Source organism: Vombatus ursinus, unplaced genomic scaffold, assembly GCF_900497805.2.
Source record: "Vombatus ursinus unplaced genomic scaffold, bare-nosed wombat genome assembly UNPS02009975.1, whole genome shotgun sequence".
In the NCBI taxonomy this organism is placed as follows: Eukaryota; Metazoa; Chordata; class Mammalia; order Diprotodontia; family Vombatidae; genus Vombatus; species Vombatus ursinus.
Genome location: NW_020949753.1, coordinates 3312536 through 3338534, shown reverse-complemented (window position 1 = coordinate 3338534; position 25999 = coordinate 3312536). Strand labels below are relative to the sequence as shown.

At 39.7% G+C, this 25999-nt stretch overlaps 1 protein-coding gene across 1 annotated transcript in view; it reads left to right on the top strand.

The window, feature by feature from the left end:
* The window catches only part of SLC39A8 (solute carrier family 39 member 8), a 67449-nt gene that overhangs the window by 18815 nt on the left and 22635 nt on the right, over window positions 1-25999 (top strand). The window contains exons 2-5 of the mRNA XM_027853415.1: window positions 3993-4155; window positions 10377-10546; window positions 15886-16008; window positions 18728-18898. Coding sequence (XP_027709216.1) covers window positions 3993-4155; window positions 10377-10546; window positions 15886-16008; window positions 18728-18898 — 627 coding nt within the window. The remainder of the gene's footprint in view (window positions 1-3992; window positions 4156-10376; window positions 10547-15885; window positions 16009-18727; window positions 18899-25999) is intronic.

The window sequence follows — 25999 nt, the reverse complement described above, 5'->3', positions numbered from 1 at the left end:
CCCCCCCCCCCCCACTGGAATATCAGCTCCTCCAGGGCAGGGACTTTCTTTTTTTTTTTTTGAGGGACTTTCATTTTTGTCTTTGCCTCTGGCATATAGTGAGTGTCATATAGTAGGTGATTAATAAATACTTATGCTCAGAATCACAGGATTCACGGATGACCATGAACCAATAGCGTAATGTGGGCTAACTGGGTCAAACGTTTGACTTAAGGAGTTAGGATGACTTCTGACTCTGGGAAGTTATACTGCCAGGAAGCTTCTACAGCTTTTCCCATTGAACTAGTTTCTCCCCAATCTGTGAAATGGAAATTATTTAGAAAGTGTTTGAATTTTGTCTACTCCTCATGCCTTTGCAGATAGCATTTCAAGGAGCCCAAAGTGGGGTTGGGCTGGATCAGTAACTGTTCTAGTAATCCATGCTCTAATTTATAATCAGATAACTAACAGATTGTTTTCAGAACAAATGTTATCTCATTTGCCCAGTATCTGTTTTTGAGTGCTAACCCAGTGACACCGGCTTTCTTGCTCTTCTGGATGCCCCGTCTCTTGGCTCTGGGCATTTTGGGGCTGTTCCCTTTCCCTGGAATGCTCTCCCTGTTCATTTTTGTCCACTGGTGTCCCTGCTTCCATTATAGTCCTTATCTTCCATGGGAAGCCTTTCCCAATCCCTCTCATTCCCAGTACCTTCCCTCTCTTTATTTCCTACTTAGCCAGTATATAGCTTGCTTGTACATACTTATTTGCTTGTTTTCTCCCCCTTTAGATTATGAGTTCCCTGTGAGCAGAAACTGTCTTTTGCCTCTTTTTGTATCCCTAGCAGTTAGCACAGTGCCTGGCATATAGTAGGTCCTTAATAATTAGTACCAGCTAAGTAGTATTCAGCACTTTAAGGTTTTAGAACTACTGTATATGTTACCTTATTTATTCACAACCCTGTGAGGTGGATATCATTATTATCACCCCTATTTTGCAGATGAGTTAACTGAGGCCCAGAAAGGTGACTTCTTCAGGGTCCCTCAGTCAATAAATATGAGACAGGATTTGAACTAGGGTTTTCCTGACTCCAAGTCTAGCATTCTTTCCCCACTGAGCCACACGGTTGCCTGGTTATTTTTGGTTTTCTTGCTCACACATCTTAATCACTATCACTGTCATTGTCATCATCATCACCATAATTATCATCTTCATCATCGCTAAGATTTATGGTGCTTATATAGTCATTTTATAATTACAGTTTATAATTACAAAGAATTTTACAATTATTACCTCATTTGATCCAGAGAGTCTCATGACTTTACCAACAGACATTAATTAAGCACCATTTCTAGACACTGTGCTAAGTGCTGGTGATACCAAGGCAAAAATGAAACAGTCCCTGCCCTCAGGGAGCTTATGTTTTATCCAGGAAACCAGGACAATCTCTTCTGATAGAGCTCATTGCCGATACTAAAGCCTGAGATTTCTGATTTAAATAATTCCCTGATGAAGGGAGTACCAGCTTCCTAAGGTCAAACATTAGCATCAACTCACAATTTCATGATAATAAGTTTAGCCAAGTGAAGATTTTTTGATTTTGCTCCATGAGATGTTTGAGTCCTCATTAATAACACTTTGGGTATTTTTTTTTTAATACTCCATGATTCCTAAGCTATTTTTGTAAAAGGAATATGCTTAGTTTTCCTCCAAGCTATGAAATCTACATGAGATATGCATGTCAGAGACCTTATGGGATTGTTTAATAGGGATATAGAAAAGATAATTTATTGGCTAAGCTATCTCTTGTCCAAATGCAAACTTGACAGTATTTATGTTAATCAAAGAAGTGTTTGTTAAGCACATTATTCTCATCATCACTTAATTTCTGTTGCAAAAGCACTATACTGTACGATTATAGGTGGGGAGTTGGACGTCATGTAGTCCAACTTGGTCCTTGAACAGATGAGGTGAAATGACTTGCCTTAGGTTCTTAGGTTCGTGCCCCCTTATTGTACCTTTGACTTGTGACCCCCACACCCACACACCTACCTTAAATGCCTCATAAACTGCAAGCTTCCCCAGTCCCTGCCTTCAAGGAGCTTACATTCTTACAGAGATGTGATAGGCTGGGCTGATTTAAGTCCATCCCCTGATAGTTTAGAATTGATAGTGGTCCTTCCAGTTAACAAAAGGAGATTTATTTCGCCCGCATGAACTCTGGATTTGGCCTCAAGTCTAAAGGGGTCCTGACTCCATCACTTGGAAAGGTTTTTTTTAATGTTCTTAAATGATAAAAAAAAAATGCCACGTTACCGTGGCTTGAGGCAACCAGTAAGGCCAGTCAGAAAAGCCTGAGTCTTAGCCTCTCCAGGCAAATCAAGTCTTGGGGACAGCTTCCTTCCAGTTTAGGGAAAGAACTGGCCTAACTCGATGGAAAAGAGGGAAAGGCTGATAGATAGTGATCCTGTCACTGGGGGAGACATGCACATATGCAAAATTCTTGTGGAGCAGATAGACACCCTGGGGAGGGGAACAACACTAGCGACTGGGGGAACCAGGAAATGCCTCAAAATGCTTCTGAGCTGAATCTTGAAGGAGATGAGGGATGAAGAGGTGAAGAGAGAATATATTCCAGGCATGGATATACCCAGAACAGAGGCACAGAGTTAGTAGATGCAGTAGCCAGTGAGAAAAATGGGCATGCCTCTATGGTTGGATTGTAGAGCACCTGGAGGTGAGTAATAAAGAAAGAGGCTGGAAAGACAGGATGGGGTCAGGTTTGGAAGAGCTTGAAATGACCCAAAGAGGGCGTCATATTAGATTGTAGAGGTAATAGGGAGCCACTTGTGTTTATTAAGAAAGGAGATGACACTATCAGACCTTGGTCAAATCACCTTTGGGGTATGGAGGAAGGATTGGGGTAGGGAGACTAGAGTTTAGGAGATCAATTAGGAGGCTAATATATCACTTGGGCAGTGGGGGGAAAGGGGAGGTGATGAGAGCCCGAACTAGGGTGGTCAAAGGTCATCGAGAGAACCTGTGGAGATAAAGAGATGAGAACCTAGGAAAGACTCTTGGGGTATACTTGTAATAAGGAGCAGGACCTCAGTGATGATCACTTAGCAAAGGAAACTGAGGAGAGGTCAGACATGGAAGAGGAGTACCAAGGGAGAATGGTGTCGCCAAAGTCTCCAGAGGAGAGGCTATCCAGGAGGAGGTTGTTGATGGTGTTCTAGGCTGCAAAAAAGGAGAATGTGAGACAAGGCCATTAGACTTGTCAATTAAGAGGACTTTGTGCAAGTCAAAATGCCACAGAGAGGAAGAGGAGAAGTGGAGATGTCAATTAAAAGGAAAAAAAAAGAGGAAGACATAGCTCCTTCCCTCAAGGAGCTTAGTACTAGAAAGGAAACTTTTTAGCCATCGGGGCATTCACCGGAGGTTTGCTACAAAAACAGATTCTCCTGGTTAGTCTATTTACCACCAAGAGTGTTTTCTTATTCTAATATAGTTTCCTTTTGTTCAGCTTCCGCCTAGCCCCCAGACTGCCTTCCTTAAGGTTTCTACTTGGCTTTTTGTGGAAAAAAAAAACCCAAAACTATTTCTCTGATTCCAAACTCTGATGCAGAAGCAATATCTATATATCCCACAGAAGGGGTCCAGGAGCTCTATCAGACTGCCAAACGGGCATGATATGAAAATGATTAACTCTTGCTTTAGAGCTACCCTGATCCCAACCCCCCCCCACCCACCATACTTTTATGAATGCAGATTATGTCTCATTTTTCTGAATGTCACAGATGGACTTTTAATTCACTGTGCATTTGGTGATTTTTCTAATTTCTTGTTTTTCGGGAATCCTAGACTATTCACTAGCTTTAGGGAAGCCTAGACTGAAACAGGAATTCTGTAGAGAACTTTGGATGAAGCTTTCCCTGGCCTTTCACAATAGTGTATTCTTTTTCTGTCATTTTGTATTATTGATGTGATTTTTCCTTTGTTTCATTTTTTTGCAGTGTTTGTCTGGTGAAGAGATCTTTTCCATTCATGGGCTTTCCAATAGCACCAGAATCACCGTTTCTAACTTCTCCAAGATATGTCCAGCAGTCTTACAGCAGCTATCATTTCACCCATGTGGTAACCGTCCACAGCACAAATCCAGACCAACACCTTCACAAAGTATGTAACTTGCCCTGTCCCGTTGTTCCCCCCCCCCCCCCCCCCGCCATGGGGCTATTAGAAATATGGTGGTTAAAGCTCTGGCTTTGTCTCCTGATTAATCTGTTAAACTGCTATTAAAAACCACTCATAAATGTGAATGACCAGGGCTTGGTTAATGGCATATTTAGCTATGTTACAGGTGACTCTTAACTTGTCAAAGATCAAAGCCATGATTGGCACCTTTGCAGAAACCAAGCAAAATTGAATTCCTGTGTTTAAGCGGCATTGATTCTGATGGTCTGCCTAGAACTAGGATAGATATTAAATATTTGATTCATAATTTCACCATTTGATTGACTTTTTTATCAGAATTTAAAATTTCAGACCATTTCATTTCTTTTCAATTGAACAAAAAAATCAATTTCTCGCTAAGCAATTAGTACTTTGCATGCTGTCTCTGTCAGTAGATTGTGAGCTCCTGGAGGGCAGAGATCATTTTTTGCCTGTTTTTTGAGTCCTTAGCACAGACTTGGCTCATAGTAGGCGCTTGTTAAGTTGATTAAGGACGAGGCTAAGTACTGAAATTATAGATATAGAAAAAAAAAAACCAAAACAAAGTCCATGACCTCAGGAGGTCATAAGTGAGGTATAAGGCATGTTCACAAGGAAGATTGATATAAGGACAAATAATAAAGGCAAAAGAAGGATCCAGTAAAATATTATAAGAAAAATCAGGGAGATTACTTTCAACTGAGTTGATCAGAGATACCTTTGGAAAAAGTAGAACCTGAGTGAGACTTTAAAGGAAGAAAAGTATTCTAACAGGGATGTGTTTGGAGTACAATCCAGGCAGGAAGAAGATGGAAGAGAAACTGGACATAGTCACTGGACAGCTAGGAGTCCAGTTGGGTTGCTATGTTGAGTGGGTGAAGGGAAAAATACCATGAAATAAGGCTGAGAAAGGCAGGTTGGAGCTGTTTTGTGGAACATCTGCAATGCCAAGTTGGGAAGTTGGTATTTTATTCTGCAGGTAATAGGGAGCCAGTGAAGGTGTTGGGGTGAGACAGTGACATAGTAGCAACCTCACTGCAGCAGTCTGGAACGGAGATATGGCATAATGTAAATCAGTACTGTTAGATTTTTGTCTTTTTTAAGCTGCAAATAAACCCACCCCAGCACATTTTAAGTTGTTTGTAATTCTGTTAAGACTTCTACCCTTAATGAACAAACTACTGTTAACATATATTGAATTTAGTTGACAATTTGTTGTTCAGTCATTTCAGTTGCGTTTCCTTGACCCCATTTGGGGTTTTCTTGGCAGAGACACTGGAGTAGTTTGCCATTTCCTTCTCCAGCTCATTTTACAGATGAGGAAACTGAGGCAAGCAGGGTTAAGTGACTTGCCCAGGGTCACACAGCTAGTAAGTATCTGAGGCAGGATTTGAACTCAAGAAGATGAGTCTTTCTGATGAACTGAGCGTGACATAGGAATTTTACAGTCCTGGATACTCTTCCAAACTAAACTTCTAAAAACAAACAGAACCTCTGCCCTCTGGTGTTCCCAGATCATTTTTATGGCAGGGCTAACAGATGACCACTTGGGGTTGTTAGTGTTTTTCTTGAACCTTCTTCTAACTTTGCCCCCTCTTCTCATTCTCTGGTTGCTGAGAAATGAATTTTGGTTCCTCCTCTTCCTAGACTTCATATTTCAAAATAAAAATGAACCTACAACCTATGGTATCAACTATCTGAAGACTAATGGCTAACCCTCCTCATTTCTCTCAAAAATATTGGGGCCTGCTGCTATCCCTATTCCATCCATTTCTTGTTGGTGTTTGCAACTTGGCCCCTTCCCCCACACATCTTTGATTCATTTTGAGAAAGATAATGGCAGGAAGGACCTGCGTTCAAGTCCTCCTTCTGACATAAACTGTCTGTCAGTGGTCTGGGCAGCTCTCTTAGTCTCCAAGTTGCAGATTAGGTGGAGGCCTCCATCAGCTGAGAGTCCGCTGTACCACTGATAGATAATTCCAGGAGAATTGGCTATACTAATTACATATTTCTAGAACACTTCAAAAAAGGTTTCCTTACAGAAACCTGTTGGATGGGTAATGAGCATTATTATTATTCCACTTAAAGAGACTGAACCTCAGAGAGGCCAGTAATAATAGGTGGCATTTATATAGTGCCTTACTATTTATAAATTGTTCATTTCTGTGGTAGGTGGTACAAATATCATTACCCCATTTGATAGATGAACAAACTGAGGCTCAGTTTCAGTTACTAGCCCATAGCTGGGAAATCAAAGTCTCAGCATTAGAGTAGTGTCATGCAGATTTAGGGTAGCTCTTTGAATGGAAACCTAAAGATAATTAGAATAGCACAGGTGATGCATCTCGGGGATGGAATCTCTTTCAGCCTCCCTTCTCCCTCCCCTCCCATAGGGTAGCATGCTGGAGGTGGTGATCTGGATGGGCAGGGGAATGTGTCCTCCACCTATTGGCCCAGAGCCACTGAGTGCTTGGGTTTACATAGGGTTTTGAGACAAAGGGCTTCCTATGGCAGCCATCATGTCGTGGGTGGAGTGTTGGGGTCAGGGAGCATGGAGCAGTAGCAAAAGGGGTGGGGGTCTCGAAAGGCCTAGTTAGGATAGGGAAGGTGGAATTATAGCTATGCTATGTTAGCAAGCTTGCTGGAGAGTTCTAACTAGAACTGGAAACAGTTTAAATCCTGTTAACCCAGAGTTGGTTAACGGGAAACAGTCTTAGGAGAATGGCACCATAGATTGCTCTGGCTATTCAGGTTGAAAGAGACCTCAGTAGTCCCATCTTTATCTGAAAAAGATTTCCCATTCCTGCTAGATTGTCATCCAGCCTTTGCTTGAAGAGAAACTCATTGAGGGGGAACCCACCCATTCCCCAGTCGGCCCACTGGGCAGCTGTAACCCAAGAGAAAGTTTTTCTAAGATGAAGCCTCTATTTGCTTCTTTGAAACTTCTCCCCACTGTCCCTAGTTCTCTCTCTAACCTAGCAGGATGTTTATCTCTATTTCTCCCTGGCAGCCCTTCAAATCCTTGAAGATATCCGCCATGTTCTTCATGTGTCTCCTCCAGGCAGATGCCCAGGCTTGGATGTGAATAAGGAGGGGTTCATTTTAAGTCTTGTGCTCTTTGTACTAGGATAGAAGATGATTTTTTTTTCTTTTTAGCGGTGATGGCATTGCTAGTAGTGTTTATTATGTTATCAGTAACTGCTCAGAATTTTCCCTTATTCAATCTCCTTAATATGCCATAGCACAAGTGAATAATTTTAAAGTAGTCAATTATATTTGAAAGCATCATGAATGATCAGGGAATTTTTTTTTCCTACTAACTTGAGATAAGATGAAAAACTTTTCTTTCTACTTAATGCATTTCATTGTAATCTTTATCAGCACTTATTGTGTGTAGTATGTTTAGGCATATATTTATGATGATGATCTGATTTAAGTGGAAAGTAAAGCTTTTTGTGTTTCCAAGTAGTTCTCTTGGTGGCTAAGGCTTATTTCTGGCTATTTTACTCCAAGATCTGGTGAATAGTTGGAAATTAATTCTTGATGAATTAATGCTGGATGAATGAAATCACTGTGGATTTGGAGAATGATATATTTAAATGCTATCCTAAATAAAGTGCCATTTATTCCCAGTGTTTTGAACTGTGTCTGTCAATCTCTTTTTCTCTTGGAATTTGAATATATTTCCTGGGGTACTCATGAAAAGGCACATATTACTTTAAAAAGAATACTTTGTCTAAAAAAAGCATCGTCTGTTAGTTATCTAGTAACATGTTCATACTTCATATCCTCGATTTCACAAATCAGAAAATCATGAAGTTTAATCCTTCCTAGTTATTACTGTTTTCCTTGAGCTGCCTTTCTGTCTTTTTTTTTTTTTTTTTTTGCTGGCTGTCTCTAGAGTAATTTATCCTTTTACTTATATCCCTTAAGGTAAAAGTAAATTAAAGTATTTTACATTGTCAATTTATTAAAAAATTTGAGGCCAGATTTAGTCAGACCAAGGTGAAACATTAAATGTAAATTCTCCAATTTATTTTAAAATAGTAGCCTGATTCTTTTCCTCCTGTGTCCAAGCAATGAGGGCCCTGGGTAGTAGGCTAATTGCTTTTACTTATTCATGTGCCAATTATGAGGTGCACTCTAGCAGCATGTGTGATTATTAGTGCATTTAAAGACCTCACTGACAACAATCACATCTGTGACTAATAGCTCTTTGCACAGAGTTATTGTCGCTCAGTCGTTTTTTCAGTCGTGTGACTTTGTGACCTTATTTGGAGTTATCTTGGCAAAGATAGTGAAATGGTTTGCCATTCCCTGCTGTAGCTCATTTTACAGATGAAGAAACTGAGGCAAATAGGGTTAAGTGACTGGTCCAAGGTCACACAGCTAATAAGTGTCTGAGGCCAGATTTAAATTCAAGAAGATGAGTCTTTTGTCTCCAGGTCCAGTGCTCTGTCCACTGCACCACCTAGCTCCTTCTCTAAACATACATACTTACAAAATCAGAAATTTGTAAAATACTTTGCAAAATTTAGTGTTATAAACAACATCATCATCATCATCATTACTTTATGTTTGGGGCATATACTTGGCAGCTAGGTGGTGCAGTGGATTGAGCCCCGGACCTGGAATCGGGAAGACCTGAATTCAAATTCAGCCTCAGACATTTATTAGCTGTAAGCCCACAGGCAAGTCACTTGATCTCTGTCTGCCTAAGTTTCCTCCTCTGTAAAATGAGGGTGATGATAGCACTTGGCTCAAAGGGCTCTTGTGAAGGTCGAATGGGAAAAGTGTAAAAGCACCTTGCAAGCCTTGAAGTGCTATATAAATGTTATTACTACTTACTATTACTACCTACTACTACTTCTACTACTCTACTACTACTACTACTACTACTACTACTACTACTACTACTACTACTACCACCACCAACAGTTCTTCATACAGCAACCCCTAAGGCATCTTCCTGCCATCCATCCATTGTCCATGATGGAAGTCAGGGGAGCCTCAGAGCCCAATCAAGCCCAAACTTCTTATTTTACAGATGAGGAAACTGAGGCCCAAAGAGCCTTAAATATCATGCTAAGGTCATATATTGCAATCTCAAGTTGTTAGTTGACCTGTTATACCTTTTGTGGTGATCTTCACGTGTGTGACACCAATAGTCTCAGGCTACCTTATCTTTCATAAACTCATTAACACTGAGGAAGGGGCAGAGAGATTTTTTTTGGGGGGGAATCATTTCTGGAATCCCTCACTCCTTACCATCTTTGTCCAAAAGTAAGATCACCTTAAGCTTCCCCCCTCCCCTTCTTTTTTCCCCCTCTAGCATTGTATTGGGAACCTTTGGTGAGGAAACTTCTATTATTATTAATAGTGAGGAAACTTCACCTTAGTATCTAGGCATTCGCTTTGAAGTTTATAGATTCAGAGGGCTGCAAGGATGACTTAGAAGTCAAATGATTTATCCACAGTCACACAGCTAGTGCGAATCAGAAGTAGGACCCAACCCTAGATTTCCCTGATTCTTTATTCACTGTAACACATCTCTTATGACCTGACCTTAGATATGGGGGATGGGGATACATAATGATCTTTTAATAGACCTAGAGAACTTAGAGAGTTAGAGTTGGAAGGGACCTTAAATGGCTTCAGGTCTAGCTTTCTCATGTCACAAATGAGGAAACTGAGGTGTTGGGAACTGCAGTGACTTGCCCAAGGTCATGCAGCTAATCAGTGTCTGAAGCAAGATTTGAAATTGTTCTTCCTGACTCTGTCATGTGTTTTATCCCCTGCATCACCTAGCTGCCCAGCTTAAGTAAATGTTAGCCACTATTGTCTTAGGTGTCCAGAGTCACACAGGTCATGGAAGCTATAAGAAATAGAGAAGAAATCCACTGTACTATCACAGAAGGTCCTTCCAGTTTTAATCTTCTATGATTCTTAATGAGAGAGGGCTAATTAAATGGCATACGTCATTCCCACTAATGTTAGTTATCTCGCATTCCATCTGCATGTGAGCCAGTCTGGTGTGGTGGTTTGCTTTTTGGTAAGGCAATCAGGATTAAGTGACTTGCCCAGGGTCACACAGCTAGTCAGTGTCAAGTTTGGAGTGTTTTATTTTGAATTAGATTTCGAGCGAATTCTTTGTCAGACTCGTCCTTTATCTTGGTTCTCATTTACAGTCTGGGGATATGGATTTCTTTCGGTGACTATCATTAACCTGGCATCTCTCCTGGGACTGATTTTGACTCCGTTGCTAAAGAAGCCATATTTCCCCAAGATTTTGACCTATTTTGTGGGACTGGCCATCGGGACTCTGTTTTCAAATGCAATTTTCCAGCTGATTCCAGAGGTAAGGTGTTTGGCTATTTGTTTATGTGCTTATTAATAATAACACAGTGCCCAGTTTTCCTCTTTAAAACATTCTGAGTCTCCTTAGTTAATGATGATCCTTGCAGCATTTTTTGAGCTGGGTGGATTGCATTCTATTTGAGGGAAAACTGAATCGTAGCAAGGTAACAAGCCCAGCCTAAACTACAGAGGCTATCTGTGTTGGAGACAAAATTACCAGTCTGGAAGTTCTGGCCAGCAGTTCCTGCTCAAATAACTTCTGTACACCTCCGAGGAGCTCAAAGATTTCTACTGTTCTGCATTTTGGCAAGTTCAATTTTTCAATACAGTGTTACCGTTTTCTTTTAAAAGCAGACAGTATCATATTTACTCAGAGAAGACAAGAAAATGCCCATCCAATATTTCCTTTGCCTAAAGAAGCCCAGGGGATAACAGAACATTTCTTTCAATCAAGGACTACTGACTCACAGAAAAAATTCTCTTGAAAGCCACACAAATAAAACTGCTGTCAACTTTTTTTTTCTTAGAGAGAAAATATTCCATTTAGCTGCTCTTGAAATTAAAAGCAATAAACACAAAATTATTCAGTAAATAAAATAAAAAATAGAACATTTCTGTACTCTGGTCAGTGAAGGGAGAAAAACAGACGAGAGAGAGAGAGATGAACTTGAAAAGTCACTGAAAGGGCCAAAGAAAGACAGAGGGATGGAGACAACAGGCATCCTTTTACATTGAGGCACACGTAAAGAAATCTACACCAGATAAAGAGGCTGATACACAGAGTAGAGAATAAAAAATACTTTTTTGAAATAACATTTTCATTTTGTGGTCTTTTAGGAAATTCTAGGTAAAAATCTTTTAAAGTCGTGCTAAATTGTTACAACCATAGACCCAAGTGGAGATAGCGCTTTTTGGAATAATAAAATTCAATTCAAAAAACCGCTAGGGAACTTGATCTGGTGTCTTATTCTACAGATGAGTCCTAGAAAGATGAAATGTTTTATAACCAAGGTCCCAGAGCTAGTAAGTAAATTAGCTAACCTTGGAATCCAGCTTTCTTACTTTTCAGTATGTTATTCAGCTTTCTGAGTCAGAGAAAATTAAGTCAAGAGCCAGAATTTTCCTGAAGACCAGAGAGGTTCCATCCCTTAATTAGCAGTGAATTATATTGCTACTTTAAAATGGCTACAAAGAAAACAAACTTTCATTTGTATAGTAATCACATGTACACATCATACTGAAGACTAAAGTTTTTTCTGAGAGAGGAAAGGATAATTAGCAAATTTATTATTTTTTTTTAAGTAAGACATTCTATTTTAATGAATAACTCCGTGAAGAAATACTGTCACTTGAATTTCTGATTCTGTTTTTCACAGTGTAGCTCTAGGTTGATTTGGCAATTTCATGTCTTAGAAATCTAAAATCAAGAAAGGGGGTATTTATCAGGCTAATAAATAATCAGCAAGAGCTTAAATAGAATAATGTGGATATTTATTTTACTTATATAATTTATAGTAGTAGAATATATAATTCACATGAGAAATGCATGTGATACACATTTATATCTATATATGAGAGACAGTATTGTATAGGAGATAGAGAGCTGACCTTGGGGCCAGGAAGACCAGTGTTTGAGTCTTATCTCTGATCCTATACTGGCTGTATGACCCTGGATGAGTCACTTAATCCATCAGAGCCCTTCAAGGACTCTAAGCTGCAGAGAAGGTGCTGACCTGCACTAGTAGTCATCAGTGGAATCAAGGTTTCAATCCTTATCCCTATAATACAGCTGACTAAAACACCCTGTATCATGAATTTATTCTTCCTGGCTTTAGCTGAAGTAAGTGTGCATGTTTGTTATGCATCTATGTTCTATGAGTTTGGATAAAGTCCTCCTTCAGGGCCTCATTGGGTCATGGAGGTCACTCTGGGCTCCCAAGAACTATGCCCTTTGAATACAGCTTCTGGCAGCACCTCCCATGTTGGGAAGGCATCCAATACATGGTGGTGACAGATTTTCTGAGGGCTGTCTTCCACAGAGTGAACAGAATTTCATCACCAGCAAGTCCAACATTCCAACTTGTGAAACTGGCTTCTAAAGCATGGCTTCTTCATCTATTGTATGTGTCCTGGATCCCTTGAACTAAAGTCTGGTGAAGTACCTGGACCCCTTCTCAGAATCATGGGTCTAAAAGCATAAAGTACGCAGGATGGTAAAGGAAACCAATTACATTTATTGGAATATTGAAAAAAAATAAGTTAACGGACCCCCCAGATTAAGAGCCCTTTCTCTAAAACCTGGAGGGGCTATGGTTTGTATCAATTGATGGAATCATTGATCTTTTGAAGCATTGAAGTCTATCTGTCTATGGACAAAAATATGATGCATAAAGATTCATAAGGCACTTTAAAATCATGTAGCATACATTATATGTAGTATATAGAGGCATGTGACTATATAGCCTTTATATTTCAATTAAGTGGAAGACCTTTTGACATATTTTGTTATCAAATTGAAGTCCTTATAAGGCCGTTATCTTTAAAGAAAATTCTCTGTGAACCACTGGAAAGGTAAGACTCAAACGAATGAGCTTAATGAACACTCTAGCGCCCTGAAGTGTCCAAGAGTGGGCATTGGAAAGGTCTGCTAGAAGAGGTGGTCGTAACAGCTTATACCTTCTGTTTCCCATTCCTTCACACTGACCCTGGCCTCCTTGCTTCTTCTCTAACAAGCCTCTCCATCTCCCTGGGCATTTTCATTGGGTTTCTCCCATGCTCAGAATGCGTGCCCTCATCATCTCTACCTCCTGGCTTTTCAGGCTTCCTTCAAGTCCCAGATAAAATCCCAGCTTCTCCTGGATGCCTTTTCTTCCCTTTAATTCTAGTGCCCTCCCTCTGTTGATCATTTTCTTTTTTTTTTTTAATTTTTAAAAAAATTTTTAGGCAATTGGGGTTAAGTGACTTGCCCAGGGTCACACAGCTAGTAAGTGTCCAGTGTTTAGTCTGAGGCCGGATTTGGACCTAGCTGCCCCTAGGGAGAACTATGAACAAACAAGATATACACAGAATAAATAGAAAATGATTGAGGCAGCTAGGTGGTGCAGTGGATAGAGCACTGGCCCTGAAGTCAGGAGGACCTGAGTTCAAATCTGGCCTCAGACCAAACACTTGATACTTACTAGCTGTGTGACTCTGGGCAAGTCACTTAACCCCAATTGCTTAAAAAAAAAAAGACAGATACATAGTTCTCCCCATTAAATTGCAAGCTCCTTGAAAGCGGGGTTGTCTTTTACCTTTCTTTGTAGCCTCAGTACTTAAGCATGTAATAAATGTTTATTAACTGACTGATAGTTGAAATTTGTATAACATATTTTTCCACTTCAGTCATGACTTTATTCCAAGAAGGGGTCCATAATCTTCACCAACTTGCCCAAAGATGTCCATGACACCTTGAACAGTATTGCTTTCCCATTTTAAAAAATTATTTCAGTTTCATAATGACCCAGTAAAGTAGGTAGAGAGGGCAGATGCTATGTTTTACTGGTGAGAAAACTGAGGCACCTATATAAGTTGTGCTTCTTGTTAGTGCCAGACCTGGGATTTGAAAATAGTTGGTTCAATGGGTAGAACACCGGCCCTGAAGTCAGAGAGTAACTGAGTTCAAATCCAGCCTCAGACATTTATTAGCTGTGTGACCTTGGAAAATCCTATTGCTTGACCTTATTGCCTCCAAAAAAAGAAAAAAGAAAGAGTAGCTGTCCAGGCTCTTGATTTCATGTTTCCTTTAGATACCTTTGGAATTGATTTTTCCATTTACATATTACCTCTCAGACCTGTTTAAACGATCACCACAGCAACATTGTACTGGTACTGCTTTATGCCACTGAGGCATAGAACACAACACTCTGTAGAATTAAAAATGAATATTGCAACAGAGGTAATTGGAGGAGCATATGGTACGCAGGAGCAAGCTATACTATATTTCCAGTGAGGTACATCGGAGACGAACGGGACTAAAATATACCATTGAGGAAATGTATGACAGGAAGAGAAGACAGGCTATTCATGTGGCAGGACAAGGCATGGTGTCTGAACAGCCAGAGTTCCCCCTGGAACCTTCTCAAGGTCAGGAGAGAAGGAGGCAGGCCTCTAGCGCCCTTGTGGTAGAAGGCTGGTTTCCCCTTGATAATTTGATTTGCGTGAAGTTCCAGTGGTCAACTATAAGAAGATGTAGAAAAGAGTCACACTGGGTAAGTAGGCCAGTATGGATTGTTATCTGATGAGATCATAGCTCCATTTGAGTATATGAGAGGTCTGGCTCCTAACCCAATGTTTTTCACATTAGGCAGCTGTTCACTTGTGAGCTTTACAGTTTTGGGGGCCCCAAATGGTGGTTTCTATGTTTTTTATGTTAATTTTCCATTTTTGGACTTTTTTTGGGGGAGCAGGTGGGTGAGTATGTCTGTTTATCATAAGGAGGGCCTCGTGGTTTTTAGTCTAGCTCTTTTTTTTCTTGTTCTTGAAATAAACATTATCAACTCTTTATAATTTTTCTTAGGACACTTCTGTTGGTAGCCTCCCTTGGCCCTTTTAAATCTCTTTTCCTTATCTTTCTCCCCAAGCCCTGAATCTTCTTTCTTGTCTCTCTGTGTATGAACAAAAGTATTTGTGAAGGTTTCAAAGTATGGATTTGATAGTCATACTCATAATACATCTATTCCTTTAAAAGAACAGATATCCAGGGGGCAGCTCGGTGGTGCAGTGGATAGAGCGCCGGCCCTGGAGTCAGGAGGACCTGAGTTCAAATCTGGCCTCAGACATATAACACTTACTAGCTGTGTGATCCTGGGCAAGTCACTTAACCCCCAATTGCCTAACCAAAAATAAAAAAAAAAAACCCAAAATCCAGATATCCAGAGGCAGGTCTTAAGAAAGGACAGTGAATTAATTTTCCATTTACATGTTACCTCTAAGACCTATATTACATTTTTAAACATGAATGAGGATTGTTGACTAGTCAGAGCCTAGGGGTCTTCCAGTCTTTGCCTTTCACTGCTGTATTACTCCTTTGATTATCAGTGGTCTTCTGGTTGGTTGAGTTAAAATTTTGACTCCCTCTGGAATATGCCAAAGTGATTATCACTTTTTTTTTTTTTTTGGTACATGTTTACATGTGTATTTGGAAGACAGCTCCACAAAAGGGTGTGGATGGGGGAAATTGGCCTTGAAATCTTGGCACTAATTGATGTCATAATATCTATGGTATTTGGTGTTTGATTGTTTTCCTGTAATTAATTGGGTTAATCTAAATTATTAAATTATTATTCCTTCTTCTCTTAGGCATTTGGATTTGATCCCAAAGTTGATCACTACATTGAAAAAGCAGCTGCTGTCTTTGGTGGATTCTATATTCTCTTCTTTGCAGAAAGAATACTTAAGATGCTATTGAAGACTTATGGGCAGGTAAAAGTGCTTTCTTGAAGAGCTCTTTTTCTCTTTGTTGTTTTGCTAGGCACAAATGGTTTGATGGAAGCAAATGAATATATAGTTGCCCTTAATAGAATTAAGATAATGATGTGAATTGACACATTGATTAGCATGATAAAAGTTACCATTTGCTTAGTACAAGGATAAACTGAACATTGAATAACATGTTTAGTTTGTATCCATTCTATTTCAATGAATCTGAGCATCTTCCTAGAAAAAGAAATCAGAATCTGAGCAATGGGGCAATGTTTTAAAGTGAGAAAAAAAGTGTGTGTGTATATATGTGTGTGTATATGTATGTATATATATGTGTGTGTGTATATATGTATGTATGTGTGTATATATATATATATATATATTTTTTTTTTTTTCAGCCAGAGACAAGGTTTATTAGAACATCTGCCATATTGGCCAGACTCTTAAGGAATCTAAGCATTTGTATCACTAATGCAAGCGGGCCAGATCTTAAGAATCTGAGTGCTTGGATAGATTATAAGAATTTGAGCCCCTTAATAGAGACAACATAGACCTTATATACAAATAGACTGTGGGAGGGATCTAGGAGTGGCCACGTAGTTTGGGGTGACTGGAGGTGGGGTCTAAGGAGATCTGGATGGGAGTGGCCAATAAGCTGGGGTTAACAGAATGCCTGGGACCTGGACAATGGAGCCTAGCTAGGATTAAGGGTGGGAAGTGACCAGCAGCCAGCTGGAGGTAATAGGCAATGGAGGGCCAGGTAACAAAATTGGGTGATTGAGCAGAGGTGATAATGAAAGACCAGTTATTGGGATTATAGCCTCAGGTGAAAGCCAGAGATTTGGCCATGTGGGAAAGCCCAGGGTTTTTCCTTTTTGGGGTCCAGATCCCATCCTTATCATTTCCCTCCCCCCTCAAATAAATGAGACCTAAATCCTTTTGGGGTAAGGGGCAAAGGACTTGGCTTCTGAAACTGCTGCTGTCCCTGCCTCGAGGAGGTCCCAAAGAGGAGGCTGACTGGAGCTTTGCACAGGCTGCATCCAGGAAACAATGGGGGGACATTGGCTGCTACCTGCTCTTTGCTACCAACTGTAGGTGAATGGCCCGTAGTCTGGAAGACACAAATCCATAGGGAGAAGTAAAAGTGTAAGAGTACCACTAAAATAATTAGCATTTGACCTGCAGGATTACCTGATCTTACTTTTTCAAAAGTTTAAGTAACACTGTTGCAGGTAGAAGTTTTCCACCCCTGGGTTCAATAGTTACACAAACGAATTTGTCAGAGCTTGACTTTCACTTCAATTATGACTGAAATTTTCCTCCCCAAACCAAACTAAAGATGTCTCTGACTTAATTTCAGTTGTTTGGGGGTTTTGAGTGACTACATATTCAGGTCAAAACAGCATGATCTCACACACTTGCATTGATCTTTTACTGACCCCTTGCTCTGATTATGGAAATTTGCTATAAAAGGATAAAACAGGGACTAGATTTAGGGCCCAAATATGACAGGATAAAACATCCTTAGCTCTGTTTGTATACAGATAATTCAGTTTTCCAACCATGCAGTATCAAATCCATCTCATAGCCAGACTCAGGAATAGCCAGGTGGGTAACATTCCTTTTCAAAGGAACATAATGGGGAAACTGAGCTAGGAAGATCCCATCTTAGACTGAGGCTAAAATTGTCCTCTCTGCTTTTCCTGATGCTGACTTCCCACCTGTATCATATTCTATCTGAGTAGCTTGTGGCATTTCTTTCAGATGGTAGATTATTGAGTATCAGTGGATTTTTATGATCCATCAGACAACTCAAAATAAAATCCCATGAGCTTTTACCTCAAATAGCAAGTTTCACTAATCACAGTTTAGGAAAAACTTTTCCAGGATTTACATCTCAAATTTAAATTTGTTCTGATGTAAAAAACCAATCGTTAGAGATTATATGCTTGCAAATTCTCAGCAAGACAAAATCCAAACAAAGCTTTTTGGCTAGTTTACACAGTAAAACAATAACCAACATTAGCCAAATTATTTTAGCAGTAACTAAATTATGAAAAGTTGCTTGATATAACTGATACAAAAAATTCACCACTTTGAAACTTGAAACAAACGCATTGCCAATCAGGTGACTTCAGTTTAGTTAAATGCATTTCCAAATTCTTTTGCACAGAGAATCAACATCTCATCATTAGCAGTTAAAATTACAAATTTAAAAGAGCGTGCTTACCCAAGTTCAGAGGCCAGTTTCTTTACCTTGAGCAGGATGTGCTGAACCTGGGAGATCCTTCCAGGCAACGGTTGTCCCTGGGCCCAAGGCCATTGCTAGTGGGGCACATGCTGTAGCTGCTGCCCCTCCCCCCTCCTTCTTTTCTCCAGGTTGGGGAGGGTGAATTCAAAGGTGTGTGTGTTGGGGGGAAGGGTGAAACTCTTCTCTCCTATGAGAGGGATTAACAGATATTCTCTTGACTCGAGGGAAGGGAGTGACCAGGGTTGTAAGGAGGTGTTTCAAAACTCCTTAACGATTGATCACAAAACCTCCAGAATCTGAGCCAAAATTGTATATTTTAAAAGATTGTATTTAACATATATAAAAACAAATATGTGAATTTTTCCCACTTGTGAATAGAAAGTAGATGCCTTTCCTTTTGTTTACTTGTTTTGATTAACTTGTATCTTGATCTCTGAAATGTGTACTTTTCCATTTTTTCCACTGCAGAATGATCATACTCACTTTGCAAAGGAGGACTTCTTTCCTTCCCAAGAAAAAGCGAATCCCCCAGCCCCCAAAGCGCCTGCCATCAATGGAGTCAAATGTTATGCAAATCCAGCAGTAACACAGTCTAATGGCCATCTCCATTTTGATAATGTCAGTGTAGTTTCTCTCCAGGTATGATGATTCTTTTATTTTTTTTTTTTCCATTTAATTACTGCATTCTTTCTGCCATGTAAGGCTATCTGGAAGCCTAGCTAGTTTACTCTATTTTTGAAGATCAGTCTGATTCTTTATGAAAATATATCAATGAATTTATTGTTTACCTGAATGCTTTCTTTCCTTTTCCATAGATGTGACTATTCTTAATTCTCTAAGGAGGAGAGGAGAGGAGAGTTGAGAAATTATGGAGACTCGAGTTCTGACTCACTGACAACATTCATTATCTTTCAGATTCTCATTTATTTATTTATTCATTCATTCATTTATTTATAGTGAGATGATTGGGGTTAAGTGACTTGCCCAGGGTCACACAGCTAGTAAGTGTCAAGTGTCAGGTCTGAGACAGGATTTGAACTCAGGTCCTCCTGACTCCAGGGCCAGTGCTCTATCTACTGCGCCACCTCGCTGCCTTCTCACTTCTTTATTAAGGGATGGTAACTTACCCCAAATTGCACAGTAATAAGTGGTGGAGTTAATTTAAAATCTGTTTTCCCAACACTTCTCTAACAATTCTCCAATGATTAGAGCTAAAGTCTACTTTGGTTGATTGAGAGAGAAATTGGAAGAACGAGATGATTTAAAAATTGAAAGAAGGGCTCTGTTTATGTCCAAAAGTGTCCTTTTTGCTATTTCAGGTTGGGTTTAAAGCACCTTTGGTCTAGGGAAAGAACTGCTGCTGCCCCAGACCACTGTTTATAGGCTTCAGCAGAGCTGCACACACATTTGTGTGGGGAGGAGGAGAGCGACAAATAAATAATATCTCTGTAACCCTCTCTTTGGGTCAGAAGAATCCAGAGCAGGGCTCCTGGACCCCTTTGGGAGTCTGGGGAAGACTGTGGACCCCTTTCTCAGCATAATATTTGTAAAAGCATAAAATGAAATGTATAGGATTACAGAGGAAACCAATTATGTTGAAATATAATTATCAAAATAATTTTTTAAAAAGCTCATGGGCCTCAGTTTAAGAACTTCTGATTGAGATAATGAAAAAGGAGAGCAAAATGCAGCTAAGGGGAAATAGAGAAGTGCTGACTTTCCTCTTTTCATATTAAGCTGGCAGCCAGCTACTGTTTACTTCTTTAATTTAATCATGTACTGCCTTTGCAAAAATAAGTGGGTTTTGTTTAAAGGTTCCCTTATTGGGCAATTGGTTGCTATTTCACAAAGGGTGGGCCAGGAAAAAATAGGTGGGGAAAATGTTGCCCTTGATTCTGGCCTCAATATGTTTGTATGTAAGGGAAAAATATGTGATAGAAGGCATTAGGAAGTGATATGAGTGAATTTGCCTGTTAGAATCATGATGGACCCTGTTCTTGCATTCATTACTGTGTTGGTGTTTGGGAATGAAGGGGAAGAAAGTAAAACTTCAGTGTACAGACATCAGAATAAATAACCATCTCCTGAAACTGCTTTTTGTTTGACATCAGACCACATGGAACAGAGTACAAATTTTTCATTAAGTGTTTGAGCTCCCCCTGGAGGAAGAAAGGAGATATGAACCAGAATAGATTAGGACCAGCTCTGTCTTAATTGTTTTGTGGCCCTAAAGTTAGGAATGCCTTTGTAGGCTGTATAGCCTTTTCATTGTCTTTGTTACCTGCCTCTTCCCTTCTATGATTTCAGCAGTTGGGTAGGTGGGGAGATGGGGAAGCGATTGAGTGTCCTGATCATTCTGCCCCCCATTAATTTTAGTAATTACTGCTGTTATTTTAAAACAAAGGAATTTGTTACACAATTTGCTAATAATCAATAAGCATTTATGAAGCACCTCCTATGGGCCAGATACTGTGTTAGGTAGAGGGATAGGAAAATAAAAAAAAAAAGTCTGCCCTCAATGAGCTTACATTCTATTTGAGGAAACAATTAAAAAATAAATTCTAGCCTATTTGAGAAGTATATCACTATACTTTTTTTTATTAGTGGAAAGGTGAGGCACTACAGCTGCATATGTCCTTTAGAATTTAGCTGTCTGCAGAATTTGGTAATTTGCCTCTTTACTTGGCAGTAAACTGATTTATGTTCAGCAGTATTATTTCTCCTTACATGAATTACCAGTAGTTGTTAGCATCTGTCACATTTGGAACGTCTCTTAAATTTCTCAGTCACGTCTTGAATACGTACCCGTGGAAGTGTTGTTCACCTCTGGTCAATAGTCACCTCAGTAGATCTTGGAAAGGCATTCACCAAATCCTGTTCCTTGCGGGGTCATTAGCAGATGACCTCTCTGGTGCCGCCTGTAGATTCCCCACCTCACACACTAGAGCAAAGGAGGCAACTTTGTTCTTGGAGAGGGACTACTTCATACTCATCTGTTCTTGAGCTCATCATTCTTCCATTCTATAAGTAAACTTTTCATTCTTCTTAATAAGCTGGAAAGTAGAGAAAAATCCCCTTTGCCTGGTATTCAAAACTCTCCAAGATTTGCCTCAAATCTACCATTCTAGACTTGTACCACTTACATAAACCTTACGTATCAGCCCATCTGATCGTCCCAAATATTCCTTCTACTTTTCCGACTTCATGGCTATGGTAAAATAATTTTCTCTGCCTGGAACACCCTTTTCTAATAAGTGCCTGTTTTGAATTCTGCCCATCCTTCATGTTATCTTCCCTGATCAGCCCTAATGGGAAACAGTCTGTGTCCATAGAATTCAGCTTGTGTCCCTCATATGATACTTAGCACATACTGTGTTGCATTGCAGTTAAGTGTAATTTTTAACTCCCTTCCTAGTATATAAACTTGAGGGCAAGGAACATTTTTGGTACACCTTTGTATTTCTCACGTCACTTGGTGTATGCCTTGCACCGAGAATTTATTCAAAAATTTGTTGAATTCATGGTTCTTCATGGTGTTGGACTTTAAATGTTATGATTTTCCTTTCTTGTTACAGATAAATGATTTTTAAAATCATTTTAATCATTTATTTACAGATAAATAACTCTTACAGTTATGGAATGAACTCTCATAAGGCAACAAAATTTTTTTAATCTTTAATTCGAAGTTCTTTCTCATGTTGGATTGAGGTTCTCTTATCTCTACTTTAGTCTTACAGTGTTTTCTGGCCTCCTTCAGTAATTCTCCTTCTTGGCATTACCTTCTTTTGGTTTCATGATCTTTTTGTGTTTGTGATTACCTAAATGGGCAGCTAAGTCTTGCTGTGGATAGAGTACTAGGCCTGGAGTCAGGAACACTCATCTTCTTGAGTTCAAGTCTGGCCTCCGACACTAGCTTTGTGATCCTGGGCAAATCACTTAACCATACGTGCCTCAGTTTCCTCATCTGTAAAATGAGCTGGAAAAGGAAATGGTGAACCACTCCAGTATCTTTTTCTGAGAAAACCCCAAATGGAGTCATGAAGAGTTGGACACAACTGAAATGACTGAGAACAACAATTAGTTAAATGCTAACCAAGTAGGGTCTGTTTTTAAAGCCCCAGGTACTGGCCACTGATCTGATGCTTTCTTCAACTGAGAGTTACCCTGAGATTCTCTTTGATAGCAACTAAACTCATCCAGAAGAATGATTTTCTTATAAAACAGTCAGAAGGTATTACCATAGTGTGCTTTATGGTGCTTTTCTGGGAATCGAGAATAGTCCCAGATGTCAGGCAAAGAAGTTCAGATTCAGGAACTCCTAGGGCTTTCTTTATTTTGCATTAGTGTTATTTTCCCAGAAAAGAGTAGACTTGATCCATCAGTGTGGGTAGTCCCTCCTCCAACATCAATTACAACCTGCCTATGGATCCTCATATTTAAAAATGATTTATTGTCCATATGTCTCCCACTACACACCCCTCCCCCCAGTAAATCTGCAATCATATGGTACAACGGATAGAGCACTAGACTTGAATTCAATAAAACTTGATCGAGTCCTGCCCCAGACATTTACTAGCTATGTGATCCTGAGCAAGTCGCTTAACCTGGGCCTATTTTGTCAAATACACAGTGGGGTTGGGCTTGATGGTCTTAGAGGCCCCTCCTAGCTCTGAATCTACATGCTTATGACCCTATGAAATTGGATGAACCCAGTACATTGGAGGCCTTTCCCTAGTTCTTATGCTATTTCATGGGTAGTCATGCAGGACTTGGGCTTGGCCCTCTATAGTCTCTCACTGTTGTTATTTAGCTGACTCGCTTCCTTTCCTGGTCAAGCATTCGTGGCCTCAATGATTTTTGTTACATCACTTCTCAGATACAAATCATTGTTGGCAGTATGCTGAGGCCCACATTCGTCATATGTCTCTCTACTTCTTTCAGCATGGTAATGCAGAAAATTCAGAGATTGTTCATTTCCTTCCTTCTCTGCTTCTTATTTCCCAGTATTACCCTTTTACTATATCCCATAGAATCTAAAGTTTTCTTACAAAAAGTTCTGAGCTCTCCAGATATGAAAATAACCTTCAGATGGTAAAGGAGGGCAGCACCATTCTTTTCTTTCAGATGAAGGAGAGTGAATCAGAAGTTTGAAACATTTGCTGTCATTGAATGGAATATAACTTTTGAGACCAATTTAATTTGCCATTTGCATGATAACATTGCCAATCTTTGCGCCGCTCATCTTCTATGAGAATCTTGGAGTTATGTCACGCTCTCTCTCTGAGGCTAGCACTATCTGTCAAAGTCTGACACATCCATTTCATTTGAAAGAGCATTAAAAATGAGTGTGAAGTCTTAAGCACGCAGAGAGACTATTTGATTGTAGTGCTATTGAAATAATTGGGACACAGGCTATCGCCTTTTAAAAATTAAGGGTCACAGTTGTTATAGTGACTGATAATTTTAATCCCAGAATTCAAATTTAACAACCATTTCTTAAGCATCTATTCTGTACTAGGTGATGGGGTACCAAGATTGATGAAACTAGCTATCCTCTCGAGGAAGTTACAATCTAAACAATTGAATGATGGGCTTAAATTGTCATTCTACATCCATGTGTTTGCCACCATTGAAGTACAGCCTTCATGTTGGATAAGTTTTGGATTATTGACTACCCTTTTTCAATAGAATCTGTGTCTGTGGCTGCTCTATTGTTCTTTCCTTTATATTCACCAATATCTAATTTGAATAAATCTCTGAAACCTAGAAAATAATTGAAAATGACACCTAGACTGTCCATTTTGGGGACTCATCTACTCCAAAAATGACATAGGGAAATCCAGATCATTTATTGCTTAGTATTTTAAGACCCTTTGAGACTTATGCTGGTTGACTGTTGCTCATTTTGATAATTCTCATGGATAAAGTAACACTAAGATCTCAAGAATTCTTGGTTTTCTACTTGACATGTGCCCTCTTGATGCTGTGCACCAATACCCCTGTCACTTTCCCTCCTGTCTCATTTCTACTTCTTGTTCAAAAACTGGTCATCTAATCTTTGCCATTGCTACTATGGAAGGCACCCCAATCTACTGACCTGTGACTCCATTTAGAATCTTAGTGGTTGGCTTCCTGGGCCATGGCTCCTTTCTTGGCCACCACTCCTTGGTCCCACATAACTGTCCATGTCAATCTTGTCCCTCGAAAATCCTGATCCCACTCTACCTTGCTTTTCCATTGTACCCTCTGGAAGTCTAGCATGCATCTGCAGGAATATGTGCATGTAATAACTTGTTTGCAATATGATACTACATGGTTACATGATGCAATATTATGTCATCAAAATTTCAATGCAGGAAAAAACCCACACATTTACAAAAATTATTAAATTTAAGATGCGCCATTTAAAAAATTGTGTTATTTTGAAATGATGCAAATTTCCAAAAAAAAAAAAAACCCAAAAAATCAAAACACTAAAGGATTGAAGATTTCCAGGGGGGCACGCAGTAATTTTTTTTTTTTTTAAAGGAGGCGGAAGGCCAAATAAGTTTGGGAATCTCTGGTGGAGTGGACCACACTCTTGCTCTGGAAGCTTATGGTAGTAAAGAATAAACTTTAGTAGGTTCTCTGATTCTGGAAAAGGCTTTTGGTACAGTCTTGTTGACTATCTGCTTTCTAAGCTAAGTCTCATTCCTTCCCAATAGACTGGCCTGTAGGTGATGAATTCTTTGGCCAATGGTAACCCATGAAGCAAAGTTGTTCTCGTTGTTGAATTGTGTCCAACCCTAATTTGGGGTTTTCTTGGCAAAGATGCTAGAGTGGTTTGCCATTAACTTCTCCAGCTCTTTTTACGGATGAGGAAACGGAGGCAAGCAAGGTTAAGTGAATTGTCCAGGGTCACGCTGCTGATAAGTATCTGAGGCTAGATTTGAAGTCCAACAAGTCTCCCGGCCCAGCATTCTATTTACTGTGCCGCTTAGCTGCCCTATGAAAGGAAGTACTGAGGTCCAAAACTGGAAATCTCTCACAGCTGCTTTTAACCCAGCCTGGCGTTAGGACTCAAGAAAAAGCATATTTAAATGACTTAAATCTACTTTGTATAAACTATTAATTTTTTTTTCACATTTTTTTTTTATTTTTAGTTTTCAACATTTACTTCCACAAGATTTTGAGTTCCAAATTTTCACCCCATCTCGCCCCTCCCCCCACCCCAAGATGGCATGCATTCTAAATACCCCTTCCCCTAGTCTGCTTTCCCTGCTGTCTCTCCCCCCCTTCCCCTTCTATTTTCCTGTTGGGCAGGATAGATTTCTGTACCCCATTTCCTGTATTTCTTATTTCCCAGTTGCATGTGAAAACATTTTTTTTAAACATGTGTTTTTTAAACTTTGGGTTCCAAATTTTCTCCCTTCCTCCCTCCCCACCCACCCTCATTGAAAAGGCAAGCAACTCAATATAGGCTATACATGTGCAATTATGCAAAACACTTCCATAGTAGACATACTGTGAAAAACCAACTCTATTTCCCTTAATCCTATCCTGCCCCCCCATTTATTCTATTCTTTCTTTTGACCCTGTCCCTCCTCAAAAGTATTTGCTTCTGATTACCCCCTTTCCCAATCTGCCCTCCTTTCTATCATCCCCCTACTCTCTTGTCCCCTTCCCCTCCTGTTTTCCTGTAGGGTAAGACAGATTTCCATACCCAATTGAGTGTGTCTCCTTAAGTCAAATCTTATGAGA